Source organism: Pleurodeles waltl, chromosome 8 (assembly GCF_031143425.1).
Source record: "Pleurodeles waltl isolate 20211129_DDA chromosome 8, aPleWal1.hap1.20221129, whole genome shotgun sequence".
Classification (NCBI taxonomy): Eukaryota; Metazoa; Chordata; class Amphibia; order Caudata; family Salamandridae; genus Pleurodeles; species Pleurodeles waltl.
In genome coordinates this window covers 1258460710-1258484322 of record NC_090447.1, presented here as the reverse complement: position 1 = coordinate 1258484322, position 23613 = coordinate 1258460710, and the positions used below count along the sequence as shown (strand labels likewise).

The window sequence follows — 23613 nt, the reverse complement described above, 5'->3', positions numbered from 1 at the left end:
CATATATATATACATATATATATATATATAAAAAAAAATATAAAATTCAGAAACCTTTTTCAAAAGAAATGGGGTTGAAGGACTCAGGGCAAAATAGAGATATAGGAGGCAATTATGCCAGAATGAAAACTGACACTGCATCTTTAAGGGCTCACAGACATCAAGCATCTTCAGTTAGTTCCATTTTCTTTTAATGAAAGAGAAAGAGGATACTTCTTTAAATACCCTATTAACTATCTTTGTCCCTTTCTACAGGGGCAAGGGAGGGTTGCTTATGATTTCTATTCAAATCCATGAAGGAGAACTAGGATAACAAGTAGGGAAGCCTTTCCTTCTCACTCAGGGGCTCTCCATTGGTAATCTTAATCACTGCATTAAAAGGGCAATGGAAGAGGAGAAAGACGACGTACAGAAGCAATTAGGCAAAGAGAAACCTTAAGGAAACTTGACCTACTTGGGCATCTGTCCTAGAGTCTGTATTGATACAATAGGGCCTTGTAAAAGTGAGATCAGACCTCCATGTAGCTGCCTTGCAGATTTCAGGAATGGGATTGTTTCTTATTAAAGCAGTTGGAGCAGATTTACCTCTGGTAGAGTGGGTTGTTGGTTTACCAGTTAAGGTTTCATTTGCTCTCCGAAAGAACAGAATACAAAAAAGCATCCATCTGGACAGAGATTGCTTAAACGTGGTCAACCCTGTGAATAAAGGGCCGTAATTTATATCCAACTGCTTGTATTGACAAATATCTTTTGTTTTGGCAAGGCAGAGTTGCCTAACTCTTAAACAATGCTTGGAACAGTGCGGTACTCTAGCCACGTGGAAACAGAGGCTTGCCCCCTACCTTTCGCCGCCACCCCCTCAACCCCCACCACAAAAACATGTACAGGGCGGCCCCGCATGCCTGGAGACAGAGGCGCCAGATGGGGAAAGCTGACCTGGTGCAAAGGGCAGTAGCTGAGGGCAGAACTGCTAGTAGAGAACCCCTGGATGCTCATACAGTAAGTAGCTGGTGAACTAGCGGATGCCAAGAGGAGGTTGGTGGCACTGGCAGCGGGATGGGCAGTGGAGCCTCTCTGACTACAGCGCTTTGTGGCTGGGGACTTTTTTGGCTCTACCATTTGCCTGTGCATGTGGGCCCATACTTCATTGCACATAAGGCACCTAGAGGGGCAGAGACTGCTTGATTGCTCGCCCTTGGGGCAGAAGAACAACTTAACTGTGCACTCAATAAATTTGCCTGCCTGGTTGTAAATGTCGCCCAAACCAAAGGGAGTCCCAGGAACGGCCTCCAGGCACTGACACACCACTGAAGCATTGCTAGAATGGCCCAGGTGGGGGGGCGTGGCTTCGGGCGTCAAGATGGCGGTCGCACTCTGAGAGTGCTCTGGACCCCTCCGTCATCCGCCCGTAGTTAGAGTGGCCTGACCGAGCCGGAGACGTCGTTTTGACAGTCCTTGTGACCCCTGGGCCCCTGAGAGGCTCCGGCGAGGAACTCCTGGCGAAAGCAGCCCCCGTTGTCGAGCCGCGACCGTCCCGTCCCCGAAAACAAAATGGCGGCCGGGACTGACTTCCGCGGCTGAGCTGGGGCCGGACCGGCGATCCCCCCGGACGCGGCCGCGCTGGAACAGAGGTGCGACGGGGTAAGAAGGGGACCCTGGATAGGGTTGAGGCTACGACCCTAGCGCGGCTCCCGCGGCGTGTGGGGGCGGCGCCACTGCGTCTGGAGGAAGAGAGCGCCGTGTGGATGAGGCTGCGGCCGTGCGCAAACTTGGGGACAGCGGCGGAGGGAGCTAAGCGGCTGCGCTGTACCCGGGACCCCGCTGGCCGGAGCTGGAGCGGTGGAGGGGCGGTTGCAGAGAGGGACTCCCTGGTGCCCTGAGTGACGGCGGAGGCATGCCGGGGGTCCACGGAGCGCGACGGAGACATCGAGGCAGGATGAGGCTGTGCTAAAGTTACCGATACGGCCGAAAAATCAGCACTGCGATCCGAACTAACGGAAGGGCAATGGCCCTGAGTGACCTCATGGCGTCACTGGAGCAGCGTAATTAACACCGGGGCCGGTCGAGGCTTTACTGAAGGTACCGACTCGAAGTGAAAACGGGGTGCGGGAGGGGAAAGGAGTCAGGGAAGAAAGATGCCCTACCCCCCCCCCCCTTGCACTTAATACCTAATGGCAATTGGCAACTGGGCCAAGATGAAACTGGACTCATCAAATCTCAAAGGTGAAGAAGATCACAGCTTGGGCCTGACTGCCTCTCCCCACGCACTCATAATCGCAGTAACAGCAAACCTGCAAGGGATCTAGACTTGATTGGAAAACTACCCGACTCCTGTCTCTGATGCCATGATGGGGAGAGACAAGGCGAACAAGCAACCTCCATCTTCCCAGCAAAAGATTGACCAGTTCACGACACCGGCTGGCCAGCAAGGAGAGGGAGATACAGCTAGCGGAGGCCCCGCACCGGACGGAGTGAGTGCCATCCTTCAAGCCATTCAAGCATCACAGTCTGCTGTGGAGACTAAGATCGGGGAAGTACGAGAAGACGTGGGTCTGGTTCGGCAAGACCTCAGAAACGCAGTGAGCCGGATCACCGAGGTTGAAACTAGAGTCTCCCAGACTGAAAACGACCTAGCTGACCTTAGAAGTAAAGTGGCCCAGCTGCAGACTCGAACTGGCGAGCTGCACCGTCGTGCGGAAGATGCAGAGAACCGATCAAGACGCAACAACCTGCGTTTCATCGGATTTCCGGAGGGCGTGGAGGATGGTGGGGCATCTGAGTTCCTAGAAAGGTGGATTAAAGCATGGATGCCGGACCAGTCCCTTTCGCCCTGGTTTGCGATTGAAAGAGCCCACAGGGCATTGGCCCCGCGCCCCCCACCGGGCGGCCCAAAACGACCAATGATTGCGCGCTTCTTTAACTTTAAGGATAGAGACAATATCCTTAAAGAGGCTAGGAGGTCGGAAGATCTTCAATGGGAGAACCATAAAATCTTAATTTTCCCAGACTATACCCGTGAGGTTCAGATCCGCCGCCGGTCGTATGAACACGTTAAGCAGAAACTTAGAGCGATGCAACTTTCATACATGCTCCTCTTCCCCGCGCGGCTCAAGGTCCTCTTGGCCGGGCGAGCACATTTTTTTGAAACACCTGAAGAGGCTTGGGACTGGCTGACGGAGGAGGGCATCGGTGCCCGGAGGGGGCCCCTGGAGCACACGGAGGGGGCTCCTCGGGTCGGACCCCTCACCCCGGGAGGCCCCCGGAGGAGCCGGAGGCGCACCAGATCCCGGAGAGGGAGACCGAAAGACACAAACAATTTGGACAACAATGAGGAAATCCGAGATTCTGGCTCACAAACAGAGAAGAAACCCACTGACCCTTCTGGGCCTCAGATCCCAGGCCAAACGGCAGATGATAACGGCCTGAGTCAGTCCCCGGTCCTTGGTTAATATGACACACTTGACACCTGCTGATGGGAGTCCAAAATGACTTGAGATGTCCGTTTCACCTATGCAGACCTTACAAGGGTCACTACAGAAGGCGTCATGCCTTTCTACTATAAGATACCTGAGACTTGGCAGGTCACCACTAATTGTAATTGATCCGACTATATGGAGGGGTCCACCACTCCACCCCAAGGACAGTCCTGCTGGCTGTCTGGTTTTGGTTGGGTATTTGGGCGACAGATGCTTCCGGGGTGGGAGTATGGGGAGGAGGGTGGTTGGGGGGGAGGGGTTTTTGAAGTTAGCCTAGATAGGAAGAAGTTGCTTAGCTTCCTTATTATTTTACTGTTTTGTTTGAAATGGTCGTCCCTGGGTCCACAGCCTGACACTCAGCCCTATGCACCACCTATACAATTCACGCCTGGCACTCATTAACTCAGGTTCTTTCTTGGAACGTAAATGGTCTGTTGGATAAGATTAAGAGGTCAGCAGTATTTAACACTCTCCGCAGATACTCCCCCTTAGTGGTCCTTCTGCAGGAAACCCACCTCCTTGGGACTAGGTGCCCCATGCTCATACGGGGAGGGTATGACAGAGTATACCACGCAGGCTTCTCCAGGGGCTCTAGAGGGGTAGCCATTTTACTTCACCGCTCTCTGCCTGTGGTGATCACAGCAACACAGGCCGACCCACAGGGCAGATTTGTAGTGGCTACGGGGACTCTTCATGGAACTCCGATAAATTTTATATCTGCGTATGCCCCCCCGACGAGACTTGATGCCTTCTTGCACTCGCTTCGCCGAGTGGTTGTGGGATTGCCCCAGGGGACCACCCTGCTGGGGGGGGACTTCAACGCGGTTCTCGATCCGGATTTGGATGTATCCGGCGGGATTACGGCCAGTAGATTAGCCAGGGCTTCGGCTCTTACTGGTTGGACCGAGAGCCTTGGCCTCTGCGAGGTTTGGAGAACTTGGCACCCTAGGGATCGCCGGTACACCCACACGTCGGCCGCCCACCGGACGCAATCCAGAATTGATCTGGTATTCATGTCTGCTCTGGACCTCTCGAGTGTCACAGGGGCAGAGATACTCCCCCGGGGAGTCTCGGACCACGCACCAGTGCAGGTCCGACTGGGTGGAGCGGATCCCTCCAAACGCCCAGTATGGCGCCTAAACGCATGGTATTTACAAGACAAAGACTACACCCAAGAGATCAGAAATCAACTAACTCAATACTTCGATCTGAATCTGGGGTCGGTCCGCTCCCCAGGATCATTATGGGCCGCCTGTAAGGCTACCCTCAGAGGGCATGCCAAGTACCTTCTCCGTACCCGCGAGCGGGACAGGAACTCCCAGATCTCTGACCTGGAGGCCAGGGCTCTGAGACTGGAACGCCAACAAATGACTTCTTCGTCTGCCGCTGCCCTGAGACAGCTGACTATGGTTAGAGAAGAAATTAAACACATAATGCTAGATTCAGCCAGGTGCATTTGGAGAGCTTCGGTGGCCCGTATATATGGCTGGGGGGACAAAAATGGGAAGCTCCTACATTAGCTGGCCGCGCGTCCTCTGGCCAGCAGGGTCATACCTGAGATTTTGGAGCCCTCGGGCGCCCTCTCTAGGACACCAGCTGAAATCGCACAAAGTTTCGCGTCCTACTATGCCCACCTCTATGCAATGCACCCCCGCCCCGCTATTGAGAAAGAGACTCCCCTCCTGAATGAGATCACTCTCCCCAGGATCTCCCTGGAGGCAAGAGACAGGCTAGATGAAACTATTAGCCTTGCAGAGATCACCAGTGCAATCTCCAGCCTGGCATCGGGCAAGACCCCCGGCCCTGACGGATTCCCGGCAGAGCTATATAGCAAATGCAGTGATATACTGGGTCCCCACTTACTCAACATGTATGGGGAAGCCGAGAAACTAGGCCGATTTCCCACCGAGATTGACCAGGCGACAATAGTAGTGATTCCCAAAACTCAGCCCCCATCGGGACATTGTTCGGCATACCGACCCATCTCACTTCTAAACATTGAGATCAAAGTGCTTTCCTCGACCCTGGCCTCTAGACTGAAAGAGATAATACCTACACTAGTGCACCCTGACCAGTGTGGCTTTATGCCCACTCGTAGCACCAGGCACTGCATTAGGCGGTTGCATCTGGCTCTGGCACATCGCAATACTCTGTCGCACGCACACTTGGCATTACTCTTGCTGGACTTTGAAAAAGCCTTTGACACAGTGGATTGGTCTTACCTTGAACTGGTCTTGCAGAAAAATGGACTCGGTCCCAGATTCCGAGGCCTGGTGAGACTCCTGTACTCCAAACCGACAGCTCGAGTCCGGGTGAATGGAGTGGTCTCTGACCCATTCCCTATTGGCCGCGGAACCCGGCAGGGTTGCCCGCTATCCCCGTTGCTCTTCGCATTAATGATAGAGCCTCTTGCGATACTGCTGCGAGGAGACCCCCTGATCGAGGGCTGGTCCTGGCCTGCCTGTGCAGAAGACCGTGTGGCGCTATACGCAGACGATGTCCTCCTACACCTATCCAACCCGGCTAAAACTGGCCCCCGGGTGCTAGAGATCCTGGGCCTCTTCGCGGAAGCCTCGGGGCTGATCCTGAACCCCGCCAAGTCCCTACTGGTCCCCCTACACCGCTCCGGGGATTGTGTGGACTGGCAGCGAAACATTCCAGTACGAAGAAATAGCTTCAAATATCTGGGAATGTATATTTCACTTCTCCCTGAGTTGACATGGGAACTTAACTTTACACCGTTAACCAGAAAAATCAGAAGTGATCTCCTACACTGGAGGACACTCCCCCTTAACCTGCTCGGTAGAATCGCGCTCTATAAGATGATGATCCTTCCTAAGCTCCTCTACCTCCTGCAAAATTTTCCCCATCCCATCCCTAGGAAATGGTTTGGGGAAATGGACTCATTGGTGCGTCAATTTATATGGAGCGGAGCCCGCCCACGATTAGCGCTCAAAACCTGCCAGAGGGATGTATATGATGGAGGTTTGGGCATGTCCAATATCCACTCCTACCACCTCGCGACACAAGTACTTGTGATTAATGACTGGATGGGGGGTGGGTGGACAGACCCGGCGTACCGACTGGAGCTCCAAACGATGGGTTACCCACGGATTGTGGACACCCTCTATGGAGGTCCGATCTCTCGAGACGTCCCAGATGTGACCAGGGTGGTTCTACAGGGATGGCGGACGGCTCAAAAGTCAACGGGGTGGTGGGGACGACTTACCCAGCAGACCCCACTGTGGCATGGGAGGCAATTGGTGGAGGTGGCGGGCTTGGAGGGGTTTCGGAACTGGGACAACATAGGCATCTCCACACTAGGCGATGTCTGGAACGGGTCACACATACGGTCCTTTGAAGATCTCCAGAAAAACTTTTCATTAAACAAGACACAGTTCCACAGATACCTCCAGCTCCGACATGCCTTATCAGTACACATCCGAGAGGGGGAAAACATACCTGAATGCAGCCTCATGGAGGCCAAGGCATTGATGGGGAGCCTAGGTAGGGGAGGTGTTTCCCAGATATACCGCACCCTGGTCTCCGGCACCTCGGGCTCCCTGGGGGTACTTCGCCAGAGATGGGAGGGGTGGGTGGGCCCCATGGAAGAGATGGAATGGGGTGAGGCGCTAATGGCCCCGCGGGCCCTGGCGATCGCCACCCGTTTCAGATTGATACAAACTTACTTTTTGCACACAGCATACCTCACACCCGACAAACTACACAGAGCGGGCCTCCGCCCCAACGCGGAGTGCCCTCGCTGCAGAAACCTTACAGCTGACTTCTTCCACATGGTGTGGACCTGCCCGGCCATGGTAGCCTATTGGGGAGCGGTCCTGGGGGAGATTTCTGAGGTGTTGCAGGAGAATATAGAGAGAGAGCCTCTACCCCTCCTCCTCGGGATCATGGGTGACATCGAGCTAAGGAGACCAGATCGAATTTTCCTTGGGGTGGCGTGCTTAGTGGCTAAGAGGGACATAGTGGCAAACTGGAAGGCCAAGAATGCCCCATCGTTGGCTAAATGGAGACAGGGAGTGGATTGGTGTGCGCAGAGTGAAAAACTTGTATATGAGGCTAGAGGATGTCCGAATAAATATAATAGGATATGGGGGAAATGGGAAGCCGCACTAGGCTCCTGAATACTATGTTATTTGTTATCTTTAATATTAGTGCTATCTGGGATCACAGGTTCGACCAATGTTGGATGCCCGTTGGCATCGTGTTATGACCTTTGTATCATGGTTATTTTTTCTTTTGCAAAAATCAATAAAAATTCTTTATCAAAAAAAAAAAAAAAGAATGGCCCAGGTGGAGACTACAGGTGAGGAGCCAATGATGGGAGGATCCTCCACCCTCCAATCTGGATATTAAAAAAATGTAATCCTGGAGGGTAACATGTCCTTCACCGAGAAAAATCGATGGCGTGGCCATCACGATGGTGCTATTGCACAAATACAAGGGTAACATGAAAGCGATTGAAGGACCTAGGCAACGGAGCTGATGGGGCAGAGGAGACCTGGGGCCCATGCTAGTCAACTCGCAGACCTGAAGTGAAAGCTAGGAAGTGAAGCTAGCGGACTTTGAGAACAGGTCCCAATGTAATAATATACGCTTATTGTGACTGCAGGAGGAGACCGAATGTGTGTGTGTGTGTGTGTGTGTGTGTGTGTGTGTGTGTGTGTGTGTGTGTGTGTGTGTGTGTGTGTGTGTGTGTGTGTGTGTGTGTGTGTGTGTGTGTGTGTGTGTGTGTGTGTGTGTGTGTGTGTGTGTGTGTGTGTGTGTGTGTGTGTGTGTGTGTGTGTGTGTGTGTGTGTGTGTGTGTGTGTGTGTGTGTGTGTGTTTGGTGGGGGGGAAATAAGGGATGGTTGCACGTGGACTGAGCTCAGAGAACCCCAGGCAGCAAGCCCAAACCGGGTGCACCACCACGCATGGCGATTGCTTAAATGTCAAGGTACAAAGACAAAATGGGCATACTAGCAGCAGCATGCCAGAAGGATAAAGTCGAATTGAATGGGAATACAATTTCTTTCTACCCAGACTATGGAGTGGCGATACAAAAGAAACTTAGATACTTTATGGAGAAAAAGAGAGCACTCACAAGACCATGGACTGGCATATGCACTGCTACCTCCAGCACATCTTTGAATTGACTTACAGGGTAAACTACACTTCTTTGAGAACGCTGAGGAGGCCATGCAGTTTATTGAGAAACAATGAATGTGTCCAGGAAAGGAGCTTGCACATGTGCAGATAAAGGCTAGCAATTGGAGAGAATGAAATGTTGATGATATTCTTGATATGCCCAAGGGTGTGGGGGGCATACACTCCAGTGTATGAGCATATTACGAAAGTTGGACGAGGCGGGACGATAGTTCCGTCCACTACAGTTATTGGTGTGTGTGAGATGCACAATAGTACTGATCTAGGGTACCCCACGCCAGGGAACATGCGGTGTAGCACACTGTAACAGGAAAGTTTGTCTGTCTGGGAACAGGGAGGGACGACATCATGTGATTAACTGTGGAGGCCAAGCTGGGGTGGGCCACATGGGTGGGGGTTGAGGGGATGTTACAGTTATTGCATTTGTAAGAAGAAGCATGCACTATCAGCAATACAGCCAACTGTCACCAAAGACAGCACATGAGCACAGTGAGACATTCAATACATGTTAATGGTGGGGGGAGGTGCTATCTTGGAATGTCAAGGGGATACAGAACCCCATTAAGCGACAAAGGATTTGGTACCATGCCCCCCCAGCAGCAAGCAAAAATAGTAAATGCTGCAGGAGACACACCTGCTACCACAGGAACAAGAGAAGATAAGGGCAAATTGAGGAGGCTGGATGAGGTCTGCCAGTTTATACCTGTTTGGCGCATGGGGTACTGTTGTAGATGGATACCAATGTCCCTTTGCGAGTAGAGACTGAGCTCAAAGGAGCAGATGAAAAATACAATGGAGTAGTGGGGGAGGTTGGAGGCACACCTACTGTATTGCTTAACACATTCACCCAAAACAGATATGTCTAACTTCTGGTACTTCCATATGCACACTATGACATAATTTGGATGAGACTATAAATTTGTTTTGAATACAGATCTGCATAGCTCCAGGCTTGTAGCCCGTCCTCTATGGAGGTGCTCTAAGGTGCTGCTGGAAGGTATGGATATGTTAAACCTGTTGGAATTGTGGCGGCGTGAAAGGAGAAAGAAAATTAGTTACTTACCTGCAACTGTAGTTCTCCAGTACTGGTTTCTTTCATAGATTCACAAGCTTGAATCATCCCCGTCGTTGAGGTTGGAGCCTCACAGTAACCTCAAATACAGATAGCAGTAAGCATTACACACTAGGCCCTAATGGCCCAAATAGGTTCTTTTATAGCATATCCATGTTCTTTTATAAAAAAAGACCCAACAGAGGCTCTTTCCCTCAGATTTTCTAGTACAAGTGTGAAGCCAAAAGTTCATCCATAAGGGGAGCCTCTGAGGGGAGGATGGTGGGTCGCATGTGAATCTATGAAAGATACCAATACTGGAGAACTACAGTTACAGGTAAGTAACTAATTTTCTTCTCCAGTATTGGATCTTTCATAGATTCACATGCTTGAATTAGAGTAGCTAGCAGTAATATTGGCTAACTAGGTACTAGCTGTATTCTCTTAACCAGAACACTAATAATAATAATAATAACAACAACAACAACAACAACAATAAGAGTAACTCAACTCCTAGTTATTATTCAACAGCAAGATAACAATGCTCACCTGAAGGTAACAATCAGGCACAATAACCATAAACCTTAGCATCACGACAAGAATCAAGCTAGCTACGATACCAATAACTACAATAATCATTAAAAGTAGGAAGGTTAAGCTTAACCAGATTAAGGAAACGTAGTTCACATACCTCGATTGTGGAGGTGGGATGACCAGAGAGGCTCACCTTAACGAAATAAATGCCTCAGTAATGCCCCACCGCTGTGTCCATGTTATTCCTGTCTTCGAGACAGTAGTGCTTCGTGAAAGTATGTTGGCTGGACCCTGTGGCTGCCCTACAAATATGCTGCAGGGGTACTCCTGCAAAGAGCGCTGCTGACGTGGCTACCGCTCTTGCAGAATGAGCTCCCACCCTGGTGCGGACCAATTTATCTGCCTGAGTATGAAAGAACTGGATCGCTAGGCCAATCCACCTGGCCACAGTCTGTTTGGATACTGGAAGGCCCTTCCTCACGTCACCAAAGGCCACAAATAACTGGTCTGATTTGTGTATGCCTCATGTTTTCTGAAGGTAAATCTTCAAACACCTTTTAATATCCAATGAATGCAACGCTTTTTCTGCCACTGTCTGCAGAATAGGAAAAAAAGTTTTCAAGATGACCGGCTCATTCAAATGGAAACTTGAAGGCAGTTTCGGAATATATTTAGGAATCATCCTAAGAATTACGCTAGTAGTGGTGAATTGAAGAAAAGGCTCTTGTATAGTGAAGGCCTGTATGTCACTTATTCTCTTAGCCAGGACACCCTGGAGAAATATGATTATAAAACAGATAGAGTTCCAACACAAACAAGGAGACACACTGGGAAGACTGCTTGCATAGCTAGTAAACAGAGAGAATATGGCTGTGTCCATTAGGGATGTGAATGGGACGATTCTCCCAGCTCAGGAGGATATTCTCCGCTATTTTGAAGACTTCTACTAGGCACTCTATGCACAATAAGGTCAGGGAGATATTACTGCAATTCTAGATGAAGTGCAATTACCCACAGCTGATGGGTACATGAGACCAGCCCTGAATACACCGACTGACAAAACTGACATTAGATGGGCCATAAAGCAGATGAATACTGGGAAGGCACCTGGTAATGAAGGGTTGACAGTCGAATTTTACTAAGAATATGAAGTTTCTGTGCACACCGCTATTGGCCATGAACAATTAAGCATTTGAGACTGAGGAGCCACGATCACAGAAGTGGGAGTACACTCTGGGTTTAGGCTGAGCACGGACAAATCAATACTGTACCCAATGTGGACAGACCAGGATTTAGGTGGGGACCTACCTAACAGATGGGTCCAACCGATACCAGTCAAATACTTGGAGGTCCTTTTGAGTTCAGATGTTTGAGACCTACAACTCTAATGTGGGCGCCTTGCTCAATAATCTGCGGTGGAGTGTGCACAAGTGGCTGCGGTTCTCAATATTCTTGATGGGCATATAGCCATATATAAAATGATCATGCTACTGAGAACCTTAAATATATTACAGCGTATGCCAATGACCGTGCCGGAAGCATGTTTCCGTAGGTTGGACAAACTACCACTATTACTTTACCAGGGACACGTAAGAGTGCTTATAAGCTTGGAGGTCCTAAGATACCATGGGAGAGGGGAGGATTGCAGGCACCAAATTTTTGTGTTTATTACTGAGCTGCTAATCTACAGCACGTGGTGATGTGGTTCAAGGAGGGAAATAACTATCCAGTATCGGGGCTCTTGACCCGATTGGTCCACCTCGTAAACTACTGGTGTTGCCCCTTGTCCCTAGACGGAGGAGGAGTAAACTGCCATTACAGGTTAGGACTCTGTTAGATGTAGGGGGACAGGCCTCCCGCTCGAATAAGCCCTTAGGTGTCACTATTCTTGAGATGCTGGGGTCAACATCCCTCAGACCATGAGAGATTTTTATGAAGACGGACGGGCTGATCTGAGGCCAAAAGTAACACTCTGAACTGATAGTGAGTGCTTGCAACCTTGAAGCATAAGAATTTCCTGTGACTGGGATGTATAGGGATGTGGAAGTAGGCGTCCTAGAGATCCAAGGCAGTCATAAAAACCTCCTTGGTTGACTAATCATAACACATCTTGGAGAGTGATCATCCGAAATGACTTTTTCAGGATCTTGTTTAAACATCGAAGGTCTAAGATAGGTTGCCAGTCTTCTGTCTTTTTCCGTATGAGTGGGAAGCGACAGTAGAAGCCTGTTCCCCTCTGAGACTTCGGTACGATCTCTATAGCTCCCTTGTCTATCATATTGACAACCTGTACCAGGAGCTCTTTTAGATGGCAGGTGGAGGTCCTCGTGGTGGTACTTCTGGAGGTGATTGTTGAAATGCCAGGGCATGCTCTTTGTTGGTAATATCAAGGACCCATCAGTCTGATGTGATCTGGGACCATTGGTGGGAGAATCTGGAAATTCTGCCCCCTATCAAAGTGTTGGGATAGGGGTTGGTTGCGGCAACTGATGGAGGTCAGTGTTTTCTGGCCGTGTCCTTGCCTCTATAAGAGGACTTTCCTCTTGTGCTGTGTGAAGGCTGCAGATGGTGGTTGCCGATAAGGGTGCTACTGCTGCAGACTGGTGGTTGGAAGAAATTGACCTTGGTAGGGTTTGGTACTACTGATACTGGTGCAGGCTGCCTCTGTAAGAGTAAAGTCCACTTCCTCTTGCCCCTCAAAAGGGCTGCCTTTTAAGTTGCAGCGTACCCAGTGATCTAGCTGTGTCCGTGTCTGCCTTTATTGATTGCAGAGAGTCATACGTGCTTGCCAAATAACAGTTCTCCGTCGTAAGGCCTGTCTATGACCTTCATTTGAAACTCTGGGTGGAAGGATGTAGCCTTTATCCACCCCTGACGCCTTAATAATGCAGCTCCGGCTAACTGGCGAAAACCTGTAGATGACACATCTATAGCACAGTCTATAATCTCGGCCGAAATCTTCTCACCCTCCTGCAATATTTTACGAGCTTTGGCTCTAGCATCCTCAGGAAGGTCGATGATTTGGGAGATGTCCGACCACATTTGACGGTCGTATCTTCCTAAGATCGCCAAGGAGTTAGCTGCTCCGACTGTGGTGGCTGCCATTGTTGAAAACATTTTTCCAATCGAATCAAGCGCCTTCCTTCTCAATCCGGGGGCACAGTAAGCGAGGAGGACGGATTCCTGGATCTACGCTGGGCTGCCTGAGATATCACAGAGTCCGGCTTAGGGTGACCAATTAAACAGGCTAGTGAATTCTCTGGTGCTTTGTATTTTTTGTCCAGCCTAGGAAGCACCGCTGTAACAGAAGATGGGGTCTGCATGACTTTGAGGCCCTCCTCCCAGAAAAAATCCACAATCGGTAGAGCTCAAACCGATTTCCTGATGTCCTCCTTGAAGTACTAGAGGAAGCAATCAGACTGTTTAGACATGATGGGCAGCTGGAACCTCTTTGCTGCTCTTTCCATCACACTATGGAAACCACCAATGTCTTGTGGTGGTGAATCGACCGGTGGTGGCACCGAAGGGGATGGTGTTTGTGTTTGGTAATCATCCCATTCATTGAGGGGCGAGTCCATGTCCTGTATCTCGCCCTCTTCTTGTTCGTCTTCCGAAGAGGGTGGAACGTTATCTTGACCTGACGATGGAATTGGTATAGGTCCTTGAGAGTCTGACTCAAAGGCATTGGCGGATGCTGCAAAGGAGTGGTTGATCCCGATCTAGAATAATAATCCTGCATCATATGTTATAGATCGGAAATTCATGATATTGGCATCTGGACTGTTGGCTCTTGCTGTAGCTCCTGACCACCTGGGTGCTGCTGCTCTCGCAATGAGTGTTGCACATATACCTGTTCACTCTCTCCTTTTACTTTGTCTGCCTCTTGGCATTTTATTCTCAGGTCTGAAGGACTACGGGCTACTGGAAACAGACCATCGGCAGAGTAGTTTTCTCCATCATCCTCATTGTGGTCATCAAAAAGATGTTGTGGAGGTGCAGGCGATACCTTACTAGGCGAGGTATGGGAAGGCAATAGTGTCTGTTGACTGGACTTACGTCGTATTGCTAAAATTCTCAAGGGCAAAAAGGAAGATCCTCTGGAATCCACAGCCGTGCATGAAGAAAACTGTGCTGTCGACGTATTGTTCGTCGACAGTGCAATTGTCGATGGTGTGGTCGTCAACGGTGTGAAGGGCGATGGCGAAGCAGGTTTTCTTGTCGTCGGAGCGGATGTCAATGAAACCGTCGACAAGACAGATTTTAATTTCTTCCCCGTTGACTAAGTTGATTTCTTTGTAAACTTTATTGCTTGGGTGGATGAAGAGCCATTCTTCAAACTCACCGAAATTATTGTTGTTGATGACAACGGTGACAAAGTTATGATCCTGGTCAACGATGGAGCTGTGAATGTCGCCGTGGTCGTAGACGATGCAAAACCTGCCGTTAACGACGTGCTTGTCGACGGCATCGTCAACGATATTGAGATTTTTTTTTATGTCGACGGTGGCAAAAAGCTAGATGGCCTCTTAATTTTTTTCAAAGTGTCAGCTGGAGTGGACGGCTCAGAGCGAACTTTGCCACTATGTTCCCTTGATGCTGAGGGAAGTTCATCAGTTTTTTCCCCTGAGAGAGTGCAGTTTTTTGGCTGCCTTACTTCCTTTAGGAGAAAAACTCTCCACAGATCTCTTCTTTTTCTTGAGGCCACTGAGGTGTCACTGTCCTCCTCATCAGAGAGAGATTCCCTGGACTGACGTTTCTGAAGCCAAAGAAGGAGCCTGGCTTCTCTGTCTCTCAGGGTCTTGCTGGGAAAGGTTCTAAAAATCTTACAGTCCTTCACCTTATGCTCTGGGTGAAAACAGTAGATGCAGTCCTTGTGAGGGTCCTCACAGTGAAGCCTTAGTTACCACAGGTGCTGCAAGGTCCAAATAAACCTTTCTTTGCTGTAGACACGTTAAAGAAAGTACAGCTGATGATGTAGAAACACAATATCTGGAAAATTTCCTGTACACGACGTGTGGTAGAAAATCTGAGAGACTGAGCCTCTGGGCTGAGTGTTCTAAAGGGTGGTCTCACCTGATTGGCTGGACTTTGGGTCTTTTCTAATGAAGCTAATAAGCTATGAAAGTGAATATATTTTTTCCATTGACTGCTATGTCCCATGGGACTCCCACTTCGACAACGGGGAATGATTCAAGCATGTGAATCTATGAAAGATACCCCAATACTGGTGAAACTACCCTCTTTATTCTTCTCCTGCTTTTGAGGTGCAGATTCTATGTATGATGAACCTGTAATTGTACTTGTGCTGTTCGGTTTTCTATCAGTGGATACTGATATGTGACTGCTGTGACACGCTTAGTCTCATGGTAGAGGCACTGTTGAGTAAGTTTACTTCTGTATTCGTTCTGAAAACTCAATAACAGAACTATAAAATAAAAAAAAGAAACTACGTGTCCAGTCAAACAAGAATTCACATGCATGTATCACGTAACAGGTAGCATTTGGAAAGCAATAGATTTAAGCTTAGGTACTTTAATGTAACACATTATTGCAATAAGATGAGTTTACAATGAACATGATCATTTAGCAAACTTGTACACCTTTGTTAACTGAACAAATGTAGGCGATTAGTAAAACTGGCCCTCAAAATAGAAAGCAAAAACATCTCAAAATAATTTCTGAACATTTCAGTCACTTACCCTTCAGCTTCATCTGCTTCGGTTGTCCACTTCAAAGATATAGAGAATGGAACCACATCAGTGACTGAAAACTCTCTCACTTTAAAGGCTGGAGAAAGAATGGCACACTGGAAAAAAGATGATCACTGAAATCTAACTACAAAGAACAATTTCCTGACAACAGTAATACAACAATTTCATATTTAACAGCAGAGGAAGGTTCCAACAAAAAATACGTTAAAACAAGTTATTCTTATGGTGATTTGGCTAATTATAGCTCCTCATCCCTTAAAACCTGATTGTAAATAACTACAACAGCAGGTTGAAATGGATAAGAAAACAAGTTACTTACCTGTAACTACAGTTATCCAGTATTGGTATCTTTCATAAATTCACATGCTTGAATCATCCCTGTCGTCGAAGTGGGAGTCCCACGGTACATAAAATAGCAATAAATAATAAATAAAAATGTTTTGCCATAGGCTATAATGGAGCCAGCAATTGCTCACATAGCCTATCCATGTCCTTTTGTGAAAGGACCCAAACCTGCCTGCTGTCCAATCAGGCACCAACACCCTCTAGAACCTTCTCCAGAGAAGCTCCCTTCCTCAGATTTTCCAGCACAAGAGTGAAAAATTAGAACCTGAGAGGAAATGCGAGCATCAAAGGGGAGGAGGGTGGGTCGCATGTGAATTTATGAAAGATACCAATACTGGATAACTGTAGTTACAGGTAAGTAACTTGTTTTCTTATCCAGTATTGGATCTTTCATAAATTCACATGCTTGAATCTGAATAGACAGCAGTATGGTTGATAAACATTGTATCCAGCGTGGAGGGTGCGAGCATGAAGACCCTCTATCTCCAATATAAATAATAATAATAATCATAGTAAACTCATACATTTCTGATCGTGAGTTACGTGAGTTACGAAGGAATACGAAGGAATACAGATACTTTAAAAGTATGTGTACATAAATACTAAAATTAATGCTGTAAATACCGATATATATATGTATACATATCTAAAAATACATACATACACCTTACATATTCACATGGAAGCATAATAGAAAACATAGTTATTTGCATTTCAAACCATATGTCTATAACTAAGGAAAGGTCTCACATTAATGAAAGAGATGGCGTAGCACAGCTTGTCCTACTAGAGAGTCTGTTCTTTGTGATGACTCCAAACAATAGTGCTGCATAAAGGAGTGCGTAGTTTTCCATGTCGCAGCCAAATTTAATCAAGGGCAATACCTTGAAACAAAGCAGCCGATGTTGAGACTGCTCTTGTGGAGTGGGCTCTCGGGCGCTTAGTCAAGGGTTTTCCTACCTTGGTGTGACAAAATTGGATTGTTGAAGAAATCCATCGGGCTATAGTGGCCTTGGTTACTCCTGTTCCCTGTCGTCCCAGAGAATAAGATACTAGGAGTTGGTCTGATTTTCTGATGGGTTTGGTACTTTGCAGATAAAACTTTAGGCATTGTTTGATGTCCAAAGAGTGGAGAGTTTTCTCTGCTATCGTAGTAGGGTTTGGAAAAAAGGTTCGTAAAATAACGGGTTCATTGAGGTGGAACGAAGATGGAACCTTGGGAATATATTTGGGATTGGTTTGGAGCATAACGAAGTCTTCAGAGAAAACTAAAAAGGGTTCTTTAGTAGTCAACGCCTGTATATCACTGACTCTCCTGGTAGAGGTGAGAGCGAGCAAGGTTGACACTTTCCAGGTGATGTACTTGAGCTCCGCCCTATGAATGGGTTCAAAAGGAGCTTTCATGAGTTGGGAGAGGACAATATTAAGATGCCACTCTGGTGGAGTTAAGCTTACCGGAGGAAAGGTGCGGAACAGCCCTTTCATAAACTGTTTGATGACTCTGGATGAGCCGATAGATGGCATGTCAGCCGATCGTCTGTAAGAGGCTATAGCTGCTAGGTGAATCTTGACTGATGCATGGGAAAGACCAGCTTTGGAGAGAGAGAGAGCAGGTAAGAAAGAATTTGCTCAGGATAAATCTGAAATGGGTGAAAATTATTCTGAGAGCACCAAACACAGAATCTCTTCCATTTGAGTTTGTATGTCTTGTTCGTGCTCTCTGGTCGTGCCTTAGATAAATAATATAAGTCTACATTCTTGATCAATGTTCATATCTTGGAACTCTCTGTAGTCAGGAGCCAAGCATGCAAGTGTAGTGAAGTTGGGTCGGATGTAAGATGAGACCCTGATTCTTCGTTAGAAGATTGTGGTTGCAAGGGAGGCGGACTGGATTGGCTACTGACCGGAGTAGGAGCTCCGTGTACCAGTACTGCCTGGGCCACTTGGGGGCTATGAGAATGATCCTGCAGCATTCGGTCTTAATTTTCCTGAGGAGCCTGGGAATCAGTGGAATGGGGGGAAAAGCGTATGCAAAGATCCCGGACCATCTTATCAAAAGAGCATTTCCCCACGACCCCGGGAGTGGGTATCGACTGGCGTAAAACTGGCATTTGGCGTTCAGATTGGTGGCGAACAAGTCTAGGATCGGCCGACCCCATAGTTGGAAGATGTCCTGGAGTATGGTCTGGTTGAGTTCCCACTCGTGACAGTTGTCGTCCGTCCTGCTGAGAGAGTCCGCTAGAGCATTGTTGACCCCAGCCAGGTGCTCTGCCCTGAGGCGGACGTTGTTCAGTGTGAGCCAGTTCCAGAGAGACTGAGCTTCTCTTGAGAGGGAGAGGGATCTTGTTCCTCCCAGCTTGTTGATGTAGAACATGCTTGTTGTGTTGTCTGTTCTGACTAACACTGATGATCCTGCGATGCATGGCAGAAAAGCTTTGAGCGGGAGATGAATCGCCTTCAGCTCTAACAGGTTTATGTGCATCTCTTTTTGGAGCTTGGACCATCTGCCTTGAATGCGCATGTCCTGTAAGTGGCCTCCCCATCCTTCCAAGGAGGCGTCCGTGGTGATGACGAAATCTGTTATTGGTGCCAGAGAAGTTAGACCGTGGGAGAGGTGGTTGATGTGAGACCACCATTTTAACGTCTGCCGAATTTTTGGTTTGATAGTTATTAAGTCGTCGAAGGATCCTTGCGACGGAGTCCATTGAAGTTGCAGTTCTTCTTGCAGCGGCCTCATTTTGAGTCTTGCTAGCCGTACTAGGACTATGGCTGAGGAAATCATGCCCAGAAGCGATTTGAATAGTCGTACTGAAACTAACTTTCTTGCGGAGATTGTGACAGCCAATTGGGTCAGCTTCTGCTGCCTTGCTAGGGTAAGATATGCCTTGTTTTGGATAGTGTCCAATTCTGCTCCCAGGAAAACTCTCCTGCATGCGGGAAGCACGACCGACTTCTGTAGGTTCACTGTTAGACCCAAACCGTTGAATAGTTTTAGGCAGGCGTTTGTCGCTTTGGAAGCTAGTAGAGATGACAGAGCTTTTATGAGCCAGTCGTCCAGGTATGGGAACACCTGGAAACCCTTGCTTCTGAGGGAGGCTGCGACCGGGGCAAGGCATTTCGTGAAGATTCTCAGAGCTGATCTGAGGCCAAATGGTAGGACTCTGAACTGATAATGGGCACCGGCTACTGTACAACAGAGATATTTGCGATGCTTTTGGTGTATTGGAATGTGGAAGTAGGCGTCCTGGAGATCTAGAGTTGTCATAAAATCTCCAGGATTCAGGAGGTGCAAGATATCTGACAGTGTGATCATCCGGAAGGATTGTTTCCGAAGGAACTGTTGAGTTTCCTGAGGTCTAGTATAGGACGCCACTCTCCTGACTTCTTCCTTATGAGGAAAAACCTGGAGTAGAATCCAAGACCCCGTTGTTGCAGAGGCACTGCCTCTATAGCCCCTTTGGCCAGAAGGCTGAATACTTCCGCTTGAAGCAGACGAAGATGAAGAGACCTGCCTGATGTTGGTGGGTGAAGCGGTGGCTTTTGTGTGAATTCCAGGGTATGACCTCTTTTCACTATATCCAGCACCCATCTGTCTGATGTTATTTTCTTCCACTCTTGGATGAAGTTGGAAATGTTTGCTCCTATTTGCTGATGTCGTGGGCATTGGGGGAGCATAGCCGGTGCCTGTAGAAGATCATTGTTTTCTGGGTTGATCTCTGGATTGCGAACCCTGCCTTCGTTTACCTCCTTGTCTGGTATAGGAGGCAGTCGATGATTGCCTGTACTGCTGGTGGTATGAAGGCCTGTACTGGGATTGCTGGCATTGTCTATGGAAGGAACCTCGAAATGAGGTGAAACCTCTTCCTCTACCCCCTCGAAAGGGCTGTTTCCGGTACTGCAGGGTACCCAGGGACTTGGCGGTGTCCGTCTTGATGGCTTGAAGTGCGTCATCCACATGCTTGCCAAATAGAGATTCGCCATCGTAAGGCATGTCTAGGATTCGGGACTGCACTTCTGGTCTAAAAGATGTGGCCTTGAGCCAACCTTGCCGTCGTAAGACTGCAGCACCCGCTAGTTGGCGGAAACCAGTAGAGGCTATGTCAAGAGCGCAGTCGATAATTTCTTCCGACGTACGCTCACCTTCCTGTAGGATCTTTCGTGCCTCTGCTTGTTTATTTTCAGGGATGAGGTCCAGGAAAGGTTGCATGTCGGACCACATTTGGCGGTCATATCGGCCTAGAATGGCTAAAGAATTTGCTGCCCTGACAGTGATTGCAGACATGGAGGAGAATCTCTTGCCTATATTGTCCAGTCTGCCACCTTCCTTGTCTGGAGGAGTAGAGATAGGCGTTGATGGGTTTTTGGAGCGCCTTTGAGCAGACTGTGAGATCACGGAGTCAGGCTTTGGATGGCCAGTAAGGCATGCCGGAGAATCTTGGGTTGCCTTGTATTTCTTATCCAGTTTTTGTGGAAATGGAGGAACCGTAGCCGGGTTTCGCATAATCTTTGTGCCCTCGCTCCATATGAAATCAATAACCGGAATGGACCGCACCGACTTCCATGATTGCTCCTTGAAATCGTGTAGGAAACATTCCGACTGGGAGACAGATGTTGGAAGGTGAAAACGTACCGCGTCTCTGTCCATAAGATTATGGAAACCACCTATGTCCTCGGGCGGAGAATCAGAGGGGCGAGGAGGTGGTGGAGAAGGAGTGGGGGCCAAGTAATCATCCCATTCCTCTGTAGGATGTTGTGGAGTGGAAATTTCTCCTTCTTGTTCCTCTTCCCCTGAAGTGGAACCTTCATCTCTGGGGGGTGCAGCTAACACCGAGTGGGATGTCAATCTTGGAGTAGCTGGAGGAGGAGGAGCATTAACTGGTGTCACCGGAGAGACTGGTGCTGGTGGTTGATCTTCCGCTGCCACTGGGAACCTTCTCCTATAATCCTGAAGCATGGATTGTAAATCCTGAATTAAGGAGGAAGGCATTTGTACAGTATCTCTGTGTTGAGGCTCTCGTGTTTCGTAATATTGTTCCTGATGAGAGTAGTATGGTTGGTATTGTTCATACTCATCCTCATCTTGGTACTTGACATGGAGCTGCGAGGGACTATGTGCATCTCCGACTGGACCTTCGTTAGATTCCTCCCAGTCAAGAAGATGACTGGGTACTAAAGCCGACACCTTGTTTGGAGATGTGTTAGTTGGATAAATGTCCGGTGCAGGAAGAGATCTGATCCTGACCATGGCTCGGAGATCTGGAGACCTGGAAGAGGTAGGAGTGGCCTCAATCTGTCTACTAGGCACCAGTGCTGTCGATGGCGTGAAAGTTGATGCAGCCGTGGATGGTACAGATTTTTCCGTCGACTGTGGTCTCGCCGACGATGGTTTTGTCGACGGTCGTGTCTTCGTCGAGGATGGCTTCTTTGACGGTGTCTCCGTTGATGGCGAAAGCGCAGATGACAATGGCGTCGCTGACGTTATAGTCGACGGGGCAGTCGTCGACGGTGTTGCAACCGACAATGTTTTTACTATACTCGTCGACGGAGTTTTGAGAGAGGGGATAGGATCCCTTACCGTCGATGTTAAGGTAGTCAACGCTGACGACGGTCTCGTCGACGATGTAGTGGAGACGGTAGTTGTTGGTACCTAATTTTTAGAGTCATTTTTCTAGAAGTGGAAGGCTCTGAGGAAGGAGATAGACGGTAGGACTCCTCCTTTTGAAGAGGAGAAGGCTCAGAGGAGACTGAAGTCTGTAAGCCCTTCCCATGATGTGATTTCTGCCTCTTCCTGGATTTTTCTGTGTGGCCCAGGTCCTCAGATCTGGACCTTTGTGTGGCCTCTCTGACCCACTCTCCTCACCTGAAGTAAAGGATTTGGCCTGTAACCATGTCAGGAGCTTACCCTCACGGTCTCTGAGGGTCTTTGTGGAGAAGGTGCGACATATTTTGCAGTCCTTAACCTGGTGTTGTGGGTAGAGACAATACAAACAGTCTTTATGTGGGTCATCCACATGGAGCCTTTTCTTTCCACAGGTCTTGCAAGGGCGGAAAAGGCCTTTCCTAGAAGAATCCGACATAAGTTCTGAAGTAGAAGAAAAACTGAGCAGAGCTCAGGGAGACTCCCTTCACACGACGTGCGGTAGAAAATCGGAGGAAGGGAGCTTCTCTGGAGAAGGTTCTAGAGGGTGCTGGTGCCTGATTGGACAGCAGGCAGGTTTGGGTCCTTTCACAAAAGGACATGGATAGGCTATGTGAGCAATTGCTGGCTCCATTATAGCCTATGGCAAAAAAAAAAATATTTCTTATTTATTGCTATTTTATGTACCGTGGGACTCCCACTTCGACGACGGGGATGATTCAAGCATGTGAATTTATGAAAGATCCAATACTGGATAACACGTTATTTACCTGTAGTACATTTTTAGTTTTCAGATACAGAGAGCTTTTGCTATCTGTGGTCAGGAATATTGTTTCTAAGACATAAAATATACTTAACAAGGTATCTGGGTCAGCCTTCGGCTAACAACTTGATGTTTTTGCTGTCTATCTAAGCTGTATGCTCTTAAGTAACTGGCTTTGCTTTCTATTTTTGTGTTTGTCACATTGGAAAGCATTCAGATCTCACTGTGTTCTGACTGGTTATATTGTACCCTTTTGCTTCATAACTGAGGGACTAGTTCTTTGGTACTGAACACATGGTAGTGCATGTTAACCCTCCCTCTCCTTTTCTCCTTTAAGGTTGGGGTATGTTCATTCTGGCTACTGTCCTGACCCAGACAAACTTGCAGACTTCAGTAAAGGATAGGTGGAAAATGCAAGCAGCGAGTCCTGAATTCAGCCTTTGAAGGACTAAATGGCTTATCCTCTGTGGGGTATTTAATGATTTTGCTAGAGAGCATCTGTCAAGTGTCCAGTGGAATATATTTCCTCACCCCTGCGTAGCTTTCCCCTTCACACGCTGCTCCATTCACATAATCAAAACATTCCGATACCTCAAAACAGCTAGTCATAATCAAAGCAGAGGCAGTGCCTCAGTATCTGAGACTACTTACATAACAGTTCTTAAGCAGCATCCTGCCATACAGCCAGAATAGTGTGCTAAATTGCCACATGCAAGAAGGAATGACCCCATTTGACCCTTATGTGCACAGCGATCCATGCCTTGCCCACTGGAATATTGTCATTCACCTACCTGGAGCCATAAAAGTGATCCCTCTCTCCATTTCTCTTCTTTATTCCCCCTCCATGTTCATATACTCTTCACTCCCCCCAACTGTCCATCTTCTCATCCCACTGGCGATGTCAAAATATTTACATTATTTATTGATTTTTA

The 23613-nt window shown here is 48.2% G+C and overlaps 1 protein-coding gene across 3 annotated transcripts in view; it reads right to left on the bottom strand.

The window, feature by feature from the left end:
* HSPH1 (heat shock protein family H (Hsp110) member 1) overlaps nucleotides 1-23613 on the bottom strand; it is a 571713-nt gene that overhangs the window by 305311 nt on the left and 242789 nt on the right. For all 3 annotated transcript variants that reach the window (XR_011194596.1, XM_069202180.1, XM_069202181.1), the window contains exon 9: nucleotides 15924-16030. Coding sequence is in view for 2 of the 3 variants with exons in the window: in XM_069202180.1 (XP_069058281.1) it covers nucleotides 15924-16030 (107 nt within the window). In the remaining variant the exon portion in view is untranslated. The remainder of the gene's footprint in view (nucleotides 1-15923; nucleotides 16031-23613) is intronic.